This window comes from Rhagoletis pomonella, unplaced genomic scaffold (genome assembly GCF_013731165.1).
Source record: "Rhagoletis pomonella isolate Grant_MI unplaced genomic scaffold, Rhpom_1.0 Rhpom_scaffold_00006, whole genome shotgun sequence".
Lineage (NCBI taxonomy): Eukaryota > Metazoa > Arthropoda > Insecta > Diptera > Tephritidae > Rhagoletis > Rhagoletis pomonella.
In genome coordinates this window covers 77,925,137-77,935,774 of record NW_023458560.1, presented here as the reverse complement: position 1 = coordinate 77,935,774, position 10,638 = coordinate 77,925,137, and the positions used below count along the sequence as shown (strand labels likewise).

Below are 10,638 nucleotides of genomic sequence, written 5' to 3'. Positions count from 1 at the left end.
CGGACCAAAGTTATAATACCATTTCATGCTCATGAAAGGTATAAAAAAAAAAAAAACGCCTCTTAATTACATTTGCCGTTTGGAGGCGGCGTAAACCTGTACGTACCTCAATCTGTGTAACTACACACAAATTGGAATAGAAGCTCGGACAAACACTTTGCAAAAGCGTAAGCGGTTGCCTTTGATTATAAAACTTGACTTCTGTATAGGTTTGCCAACTTTTGAAACGGCTAAGGGAGAAAAACACAAATTTTAAGGAGGATTTTTTATGAAGACGTCGAAAGAATTAGGATAAAAGGCCTTTTATGCTTTTTAATAAACTAATTAAATGAAAAAACAACAGAAAACCATTCTATGAATGGCACAAAAACATTTCAATGCAGTAAAAAAAAAACAAAAATAGATTCGTAAATGTTATCTCTGTTACATATTTTGATAAGTAACTTACAAAATTTAATTTCTAAACTTTCGTACTTTTCTATGCTTTTCTCCGCTTTAATTGATTTCCTGTTGTTTTTAATATAATTGTAAGATTCGACACAGTACTGTAGCACATTTAAATTTATTATTCACTTGCTTCTTATTAAATTAGTGGAGCTCCGATCTCTTTTAACAATGCACTTTCCATTCAAGATCGAAAAAGCTCTTTCGGCAAATGCACTACTGCATGGAATGCAAAAGGGGTAGGATATTATTATTTTTTTTTTTGTGTGAAGAAATGGGTAAATGGCTCTCAAGCTTAGATTTATCTTCATAATCTTAAATAAAAAAAAAAAAAACTTATGATCTTCATATCCAAATAATTAAAAATGTGAAATAAACAAACATAAAAAACGAGTCTTTGGCTTTTAAGGAGGGGTTTTTAATCTTTATGAAAAAGTTGCCTCATTATAGGATAATAGGAAAATCGCTAGTTGACGCTGGAGGATATGTGAAACAAGTGGCAATATTGCTGCTTGTTCCTTGAAATTGTTGTTGCATTTGTTTGTTTTGGCATTTAAATAACAATCCAAAATTAAACTTAAGTGCCATTTAAATTTTCATCTGAAATTTGGCCTAAGAGTGTAAATTTTTGGAAAATAAATCTTGACTTCTGGCAACACTGCTTACAATAGCAAACACAAACAATCAGCGAGTTGGGTTGCGGTTGAGCTAAGACTGATTTACATTTCGCCTGAAAGTATGCACTTCAAATATACATTTTTAAAGATTTCTAAGTTCAGCTTGAACTTAAGCTTTCTATTTGCAAATTTTTACCAGTTTTAGCTTATCAGGCGGTTCTCTTGCTTTTAACTAAGAGCATTAAATTAATCCAAAGATTACTACCGGTGTGCGCTGATTTTATAAAGCAGTAAAGAATGCGGTTTATTGGCTGTATTTGTTGCTTATTCGATAGTAGATGTGTATGTATAAAATAATGTTGCTTTCATGGATTGTTTAAATAAATAACAATTTATCCGGAACACTTAAATAAGTCAGTTTAAAGGGCCAAGAACAATTGGCCACAAATTTACATTAACATACATATGTACATGTGTATACATATATGACCCTCCAAATAACAGTAATAAAAACAAAAGTACTTACATTCACTTATAAAGCACTTACATATGTAATTTGAACTGTCTTAGCAGTTTTGTTTTTGCTAATTTTATGCGCACACATAAATTTATTTAAAGTAAAATATCTAACTTGGCCATAACGAAAGTGCGAAAATACAAGTTTGCGCAAAAGCGGACGTAGCTAGAAAATAAAGAAAATGATTTAAAATGAAAGCAACTAAAGTTGCAAAAATATTTATGTGCACATTTCATAAATGAAGGTAAACAAAATTGAACGCATAAAGAGCAAAGCAGTTCCGCATCTCGGTCAATTGATGGAATTTTGCGTTCACCAGTTTGGCTTGTGGCGAAAATTTCTCACAGCAAAAAATCCCTGGAGGGAATGATTAATAGAAATTCTCGAAAATAGGTTGTTAGTGTGCCATTGTGGCATTTGGGAAACTGCGGCTCGAAGTCGGTTTTAAAAAACCAAAGCACGATTTGTTTATAGCCGTGGCAACTGACCAACAAAAACAACAAAAAGTTAATAAAAAATGGAAATAAATAAAAATGCTAGCGTCCAAGTTCAAAATGCAAAATGCTACTCATTACCAAATTTCAAGGGCTACGCTCCTATCGATGGGTGAACGCAGGCGGGAAGCAAAAATTGCATTACTTACGATGCCTTGCTGGGCAAACGCTTTACAATGCGCTACAAGGCGCTCGCATTCCATGGACGTGATAATCATTGATAAACACTTTTGCTTTGTTTGGTCAGTGCGTTGGGATTTTGCAAGTCGCTTAGTCAGCCGCTTAGCTTAGCTGGTAAAAAATTCAAAAGCGTTAATACACTCAGGGGTGTTTGCTGGGCATTGTTGGCGTGTTTGGCAATATTTATACGAAAATAAATTTTGTGTGTTCAATAAAACGGCAATCGCGATTCATTTAAACATATGCATACATATGTACATATGTTTTTATGTATACGAAGAAAAAGCAAAAACGCAAGAAAATCGCTGGCTTCAAGGGAAAGGGAACGAAGTACCTGAATACGTATATGAATATGCTCAAATTTTAAGTTGTATGCAATTTTTTTTTAAACTAAAATTTCTCAGCATTTTTGGATCCCTTTTTTCTAGGTGTTTTGCAACATTTCATGGAATTATGTACATTTATTCGAAATTGTGGCGCTAGTCCATTGCCACTCTAAGCTGCTGCATTTAGTTTTATAACGGTATACATAAAAATCCAGTCGCACCTGCCAACATTGAAAACAATGGCCAATAATCATTACCAACGCCGAATTTTCATGCTCAAGCATTCACAATTCACTTTTGCCACTTTGCGGTCGTCGTTCCCCTTCTGGCCAATTCATTTATGGTCTCAGTGTTGTGATGCCTGATCATCGATGATATCGAAACTTTACTTTATTGTTAACAATATTAAGTTAATTATGTTTACAGATTTGAATAAAGAGTAATGTTCGTAAATGTGTCAGTAACTAGATACAAGCCGATCGGGTAACAAGTCAAACTGCTTGCAAGATGATGGGTAAAGAGATCCCAATAGGAAATCAAACAAAAAAATAATAATAAAGGAACTTTGATAAGCTTCTCAAATAAAGGAGAAGTATGTGGGTAATACTGTGAAGCAGGATATATTATAACCTCCAAATATTTTTGCATTCTCAAGTATTTTTTTATGACCATTTTAAGTTTGTAATTTTTCGTAAGCATCTTTTTAGTGGAAAAAAGGGTTAGAATTCATGTATATGTAAGAGAATATCTCGACGAATAATTTTGTAGAACATCTTAATCCATTAGCTCTCTGAAAAAAGGTTGTCAGAATAAAATGCCATTTGGGATTTCGCTGGAGAGTTTCTCATCGGTATTCTCAGATAAAATCTTCATACAACGAACGTATAAGTCCACAAAAAATAAAAAAGATACATATATATGTGTACTTTTGTAAAAAAAATGTTTCGGTTTTCGGTTCGGAACAAACATTTTTGGAAAATTTCGATTCGGTTAATGGTCCAGTTAATTAGAATAAAAAAGCGGCCAAGCGAGTTCAAAATCGGTTTCGGCTAAAAACTGGTTCTCGTCCCTGGTTACTGCTGATATTTGGGATAATATCACATCTCACTCAGGATCCTCAGTGGATTCTGATCTTTCACTTTATCCATTGTGATTACAGTAACCGCCCATCGACCAGTTGCAGAAAAAAAATTTATTTTGCAGTATAGTGTAACTAAACCCTTTCTCAATCGCGTTTCACACTTGAAAACTCGAGTACTTTTTATTTACAAATAGATAGGCCAAAAATCCAAGTGCCACAATATTCCAAAAAAAAAACCAATCTAGATTTTCCTACTGGGGCTGACTTGCGCAAGCTCATAGTATTTAAATTGCATTGAACAGCATGCTTGTAGTTCAATAAACGATGGCTCATAACGTGTTCGCAAAATAGGTTTTGAAAGAAGATGAAATTGAAATTATGCAAAAGGGTTAAATGCCGTTAAAAAAAAATAAATATTATATCACAAGTGAATTTGATTAAAGGGAGAAGAAAAGAGCTTGCGTATTTATATGCGATTGATGCGATACCGGTTTAAGTTAAGTAAAGGCATATTGAAAAATATTTATACGAATTTGAATTATAAATAAAACCGACTAATTCAAATCTCAGTAACAGAAAATTAATCACCAACACGCTTAGTATCGGCATGATTTTATTTTGTTTTGCTCTTTAGTGGCTTCAGTTTTAATTTTAGCTGTTTGTATCACCTCACGGACCCAGTACATTCCAAAAGCATAAATACAAACACATTTTTGTATTATTTTTATTTTAAATCTTTTAATTTAGTAATATTATCAATAATTTATGGAAGCAAACTAGTTTCTTGTGTAGACACTTCCTTTTTAATTTTAGCAACTGCCATTGAAGCTGTTGTTGTTGTTCTTCTTCTTCTTTTTTGGTCATATTTTTCTTTGCGTTTTAAAATCAACAACAATGGCAACTGCTCCTACTGCCTCATTGATTGCTTGGGATATTTGCTTTTATGCTTTGACAAAAAAAAAAATGCTTTTATGTATTTCAGTAATTATATATGTATGTACGAGTATAGCATGCAATTTTTTTTTTGGGGTATCACATTTTGCATGAAAACATCTTAAATAAAATTTTTTGATTTCGTTTACTTAGTATAAAAAATATGAATGTGGTACCACAGGTTTTAGCGAAATCCGCTTTGACTGTTGTTGTTGTTGTTGTTGTTACTATGGCAATGAATCACACTGTAGTGATGCATGTGTACTTTTGTGAATATTGGCTATTTTCGAATTGTCCTGTTTCGGCTGATTACTAACAGCTTGATGGGTAAAAACAAAAAAAAAAAACAAATTAAACTGTCGATAACCTAAATCCAGCCTGGATCAGTCTTTCCATGTTTGGCGTACCTACGCTGCTGCAGCAGCTAACGCCGCCATGGCTGCCGCATGCATGTGATGTACAATCGAGTAACCGGATAGCACTTCGACGCCATCGTCGCTGACAATGCGACTGACGCGCGGTGGGGTTCGCTCGAGGGATCGCGCTTCATGCTCGGCAATGATTAGACTCATTGGCGACAAGGTTGTGGTTATTGTTGTTGTAGTTTCTGGCGCAGACGTTGTTGTCCTTGTCGTTGTGGTTGTTGTAGTTTCTGGCGCAGGCGTTGTTGTCGTTTTGGTTGTTGTAGTTTCTGGCGCAGGCGCTGTTGTCGTTGTGGTTGTTGTAGTTTCTGGTTCAGCCGTTGTTGTTGTTGTTGTTTCTAGCGCAGGCGTTTTTGTCGTTGTCGTTGTGGTTGTTGTAGTTTCTGGCTCAGATATTTTTGTTGTTGTTGTAGTATCTGCCACAGAAGCATTTGTTGTTGCAACAGCAAAAGTTGACCCCGCGGCATCTGCGCCTGCTGTTGTTGTCGTTGTTGTTATTGCTGCGATAGTTGTTCCTACTTCCGTTGTGCCTACAGTTGTTGTTGCTTCAGTTGTTTCAGCGACTGCCACCGACACGACATTTGTTAGTTCCGTTGCGCTGGCGTACTCGCTCCCTCCATGTCGCTGCGCGTCCAAAGTGCGCCTGTAGAGTGGCTGCTCTGCTAGTGCTGCTTCTGTTGTCGTTCCTAGCTCTGCTTCTAGCTGCTCAGTTGCTGCAAGCGTTTCCGTTTCTGTTTCTATTTTTGTTGTAGTTGTTGCTGGTAAGCCTGCTTCTGCGACTGCCGAAATTTCCTCACCTGCTGCCGTTGTGCTTTCCGGCAGCTCGGTAGCTTTTGTTGCCGCCGTTGTTTCTGAAAGTATACTCTCACTTTCAACCGCAGACGTTTCTGGTAAATCAGTGGGCTCAGCAGGTGCATTTTCTGCTGTATTACTATTCAAGGTCGTTGATTCCCGTACCTTTTCTCTGCTGCCACCAGACGAAATTGTTCCCAAATCACCTTTTTCGGTGGTTGCCTCGGCGTGCAAGAGCTCCTCTGTCGAGTGTGGCATTGTTGTAAACGCCGCCAGTGGCACATCTGTTGAGCTGCGGACAGATTCGGTAGCGGGCACAATATCTCCTTGAACTCGTTCCTCGAGATATGTTACCGTAGGTTCTGTTACCGAAACTATTGCTTCAGGATCACTTGTACTTTCTGTTGCTCTTGCCCAGGTTTGTGATGTCTCTTCGTCTTTCGTTATCATTTCAGTTGTTTTTGCTAACCCTTCCTGAATATCTATTCTTTGGTCCTTTGTAAGCTCTTTTTCAGCTACTGCCGCTTCTGTTGTTGTTTTGCTTGTAGTTGTTGTTACCAAGGAATCACCGTTCGAAATCGCGGCTGTTGTTTCTTCGTCTGTATTTGTTATTGTACTTGTAGATATTATTGCTTTAGGATCATTTTCGGTTTCCTTTTGGCTTTCATTAGCCACATTTTGCTCTATGGGGGCTTTTGTAATGGTGTCTTCAACTGGCGTTATAGTTGTCACAGCAACTGCTGGACTCATTGTTGACTCAGCTGCAAACTTTTCTTCTACTAGTGTTGATTCGGGAGTTGTTGTTGCAGTATCTGCTGCCACCTCAGCTGAATTGTATTCGGCAGTTGTTATCGCTTCTGGTACTGCATTTGTTGTTGCTACAGTCTCATCTCCTACTTCTTCGCGTATAGCGTTAAGATATTTATTTGGTGCGCGGGCTTCACTTTCAACTGCTATTAGCGTTTCTAGTGGATCTGTAGTATCTGGCGTGAGATATGCTTGAGAGTTTGGTGTTGTTGTTATCTCATTCTCTACCGCGTTCGGCTGGTTACTTTCTCCTCGCAAATTTGCTCGCTTCACTTCCTCAACTTTTGCAATTTCAAATTCTTCAGCTCTTATGGAGTTCTCAACCGGAATAGGTTCGCTTGTTGAGCTATGTTTTCGTTCGTTTTTATTACTTGTTGCTTGCTGCGTTGCTTCATCATTAATCGCTGCATCTGCTGCTGTTTCTGCAACCTGGCGGGCATTTGTAGCAGCTAAGACTGCCATAGGTAAGTCTTTAGTTTCTCCTTCGACTTCATTTTCGGCTGTGGGTGGCGTAGTTTCGGTTGATTCTTCAGCCTCTTTCGTTCTTATTACTTTCTTGGACTCTGCACCCTCGTGATCTACTGATTCCATTGAATGCTTGGTTTCTTCGCTGTCTGGGCTTTTATTGAAATGTTCAAGTAACGCTGCTGAATCCAAAGAGGAAACCGTCTCTGTGTTGCTCTGAGCTTCTAGCGTTTCGGTAGTGCCTTCAGTGACCAATGTAGTAATAGTTGGTTCCGCTGACACTTTTGGCCTTACAGTTACTACTAATTGCTGTGGGCTATTGGTCACTGCCTCGCGCCAACCTTCACTTTCCAACGATTTATCCAACAAATTATCACCGTTAATTTCATTTGAAATATTTGCGTTGGGCGTTGGTTCGCTGTGCGTGGTTTCCGATGCTATTGTTGTTATTGGTGTGGTAGTTGCAGCATCTGCCGTCTCGATATTCATTATTGCTTTTTTTGTTGTTGTTGCTATGCTTGTTGTCTCAATTTCGCTTGGCTGCCAGGCGACTTCGCCTTCCGGCAGCGTTTCACTGTCACTCACCGCCAACAGATCATCACCAATCGCCAATTCGGTGTTTGTTGCTCTGTCTGGTTTCGGTGTTGTTGTTGTATCTGCACTAGCCACATCGGCTGTTGTTGCGATGGTGATATTTGTGCCTGCCATTGTCGCCGCATTTAAAGCAGCTGCCAAGATCTCATTCGACGCGGCTGCCGCTCTCACTAATTCATTCAAAATTGCCGGACCAACGGTAGTTGTTGGAGCGGCAGTTGTTGGCTGTGCTGTTGTGGTTGTTCCAATTACATCCGCAAAGCTAGTCGTAAGTGTTGAGACAGCACCGCTATCCTTCTCGTCTTCCAGCATTTCCACGGCGCTAGCGATTTCGCGTTCGATCGCTTGCCGCTTAGCCTCGTCAGCTCTCCTTCTCACCTGCCACTGTCTCTCCTCATCTGACGCTTGCTCTTGCGCCTTAATATCGGCAGCTGTCGCTGTTGTCAGCTCCGCCACAACCGCTGCCACTTCGGCCAGCGCTATTTCCTCGCTTGTCAGGGGCAGTGATGTGGGCGCCAGCTCGGCTTCGGTGTCCACCTCAGTTGTGGCATATGGCTGCGCGTTCTCCACGTTTGCTGCGGAGAAGTCAGTGGATATGCTGTTCGCGGACTCCGAACTAAGTTTGCTTATCTCCAACGTAGCTGCTAATCCTTCCGCAACCGCTGTGAGTTCACTCGATGGCGCTGTTTGGGCGGCTGGCATGCTGAAATATAGCAATACCGCCAACACACAGGGCAGCCTATATCCGCTTAGGGCGTGTAATGTTAGCATATTTATCCACGTGTTTTTTTTTTAGAGGTTTTTGGAATTTTGCGATTTTTATTTTACTTATATATATAATTTTTTTGAATGTTTTCCCTTTCGATGGAATGTCGTTATTCGCGTCGTTTCGTTTCTGCGATTAGCGCGGTATTGATTTGTTTCTTGAAACTCGCTCGCGTGTATGCTCGGCTCGCAGCACCGTATGAATTTTCAATTTATGCCCAACCAGTTTGGTTTATCTTTTTTTCTTTTAGTTCAACCAGCTGTGAATTCACTTTCAGCGGCGCGGCTTTTTTGTAATTTTCTGGTTTTCCTTGTTATTTTCTTTCCCGTTCTTCGGTCGTAGTCTAGTCAATTACCACCAACCACTGTCAACCGTCAACAAACAAATGGTTAACGATCTCATAGCCGCTGCGGCTACTCGTAAAATTATTCTAAAACGCTTTCGAGTTTTTTTGTTTCAAAGCCGCGCGTTCGATTTCTGCTACGTTCACTAATAAATTAATAAAATATTTGATTGCTGCCTTTGTTGTTGCCTTAGTTTCAATTTCAATTCGCCAACGCGAGCTATCACTCGTGCGAGTGTGTGTGTGTGTGTGTTCGTAAGTACGTACCGTTCACTTTGGTTGTGACTAGTTGCGTTTACATTCGGTGAGGAACTAAACCCGCCGCACGGGTGCCCAACAATTTTATACAAAATGCATTTAAATTTTTGAGCCAACCGGTCGACGTCTTTGACTCCGGCGGCACTGCCTCTGTCTCAACCACAGCTTCAGTTACGGCGTCAGCCTCAGTCTTTACGCTTATTAGCACGCTTTTTTCGCGTGAGTCGCTCTGGCTGCCGGAATGCCGTTTTATTGGCAAGCAGCGGCTTTTGTTGTTCTTTGGCAGCTGCCATTAACTTTGCTATTTTGTTGATCTTTGCTTCGCTCTCTGCTCCTGCTGTTTTCAATCTTGCCTTTAATGCTCTTTAATATCTCAAAATATTTGTATCTGCTGGAAGTTATTGCAATCTTTAGCTGTTGTTTTTGCTATTTTTAGTGTCTGCAAGACACGTATTTCGTTCAAGAGCTTAATAATTCTTTTTGCGCGGGTTGCTGTTGATTGTTGTTTTATTTTTTCAAAATGTTGAAGAATTTCACATGATTCAATATGAATATATGTATGTACATACAGTAAGTATGCAGTGCCTGTTGATGTGGATATTGTGGAGGTCTATCGATTAGCTGATTTGGCTTCATTGCTATGGGTGCAAGACATGGGTTAAAGAAATATTAAAGTCGAAAGGCAGAGTCCGCTTTCTACCACTTTGGACTCTAACCTTCGCTCTATTACTACACCAATATTTTCTGAAACTAAGTATCTCATTGTGAGGCTACCATGGGTAAGGCAACGAAAGATTTAAGACACGAACTTTTCTTGCACAGAAAATGAAAAATTGTTCCTTAAAGGGACAGTTGAAACTAATGATAAACGAACTGGAAGTTGAAATGATCCAACTTTCATCTGGCTTAGAATTAACAATTATGGTTCTCACTGAAACGATTTTTCATCCCAACACGCAGACGCCCATTTCATTTCTCAAAATTTTTGTTCGCGTTTTGTGCTCTAGCAGAACGTTCCTCAGACTTTCGTTCTCGATAATTTCGTTCCTCATTTTGTTCGCATTGAAAACGTTCCGAAAGTTTCGTTCTCATTCTGTTCTTCTTGAGAGATGTATTCGGGTTTTGTTCTTTACGGAAAAATCTCTTATCATGCCCGTTCTTTTATGCCGCAGAAACATGAACGACGACGACGAACAAAGAAGAGAACGCTTTGGCGGTTTCGAGAGAACAATGTACCTTTATGTTATTTTACTTTGATTTGCCACTTCATGTAAACATATGTACCTACATACAGACATAAATACTTATGTGATTAATACCAGAGAACTTGGATAGATAGAGAAGGTGCAAACTGAAAGTGGAAACTATTCGCGGACGAAAAATTAACAGCGTTAGAAAAGTTCAAGTCGGAATGTAAAAATTCTGTTGAATTTAATGTTGATAACATAATACAATGTTGAGCAACATGAAATGTGATGTTCTTTGCGAGCAAATAAACGAAAATATGGTAAATCTTCACATAATTTTCATTAATTTGTAATTTTTGTTAAATTTTTTATCTTGTTCTCCTTTTATGAAGATGCAAATACAATTTAAAAT

The 10,638-nt window shown here is 38.9% G+C and overlaps 1 protein-coding gene across 1 annotated transcript; it reads right to left on the bottom strand.

Moving 5' to 3' along the window:
* Positions 1 to 4,390: 4,390 nt before the first annotated feature.
* Positions 4,391 to 9,173, bottom strand: LOC118741371 (mucin-17-like). Its single transcript, XM_036473322.1, has one exon. It carries the CDS (start codon positions 8,441 to 8,443, stop codon positions 5,000 to 5,002), a length of 3,444 nt encoding a protein of 1,147 aa, XP_036329215.1. The 5' UTR covers positions 8,444 to 9,173; the 3' UTR covers positions 4,391 to 4,999.
* Between the last annotated feature and the right edge of the window lie 1,465 nt (positions 9,174 to 10,638).

Excerpts from the sequence above, each read along its gene's own strand:
- LOC118741371 (XM_036473322.1), bottom strand. The coding sequence starts at position 8,443 with ATGCTAACATTACACGCCCTAAGCGGATATAGGCTGCCCTGTGTGTTG.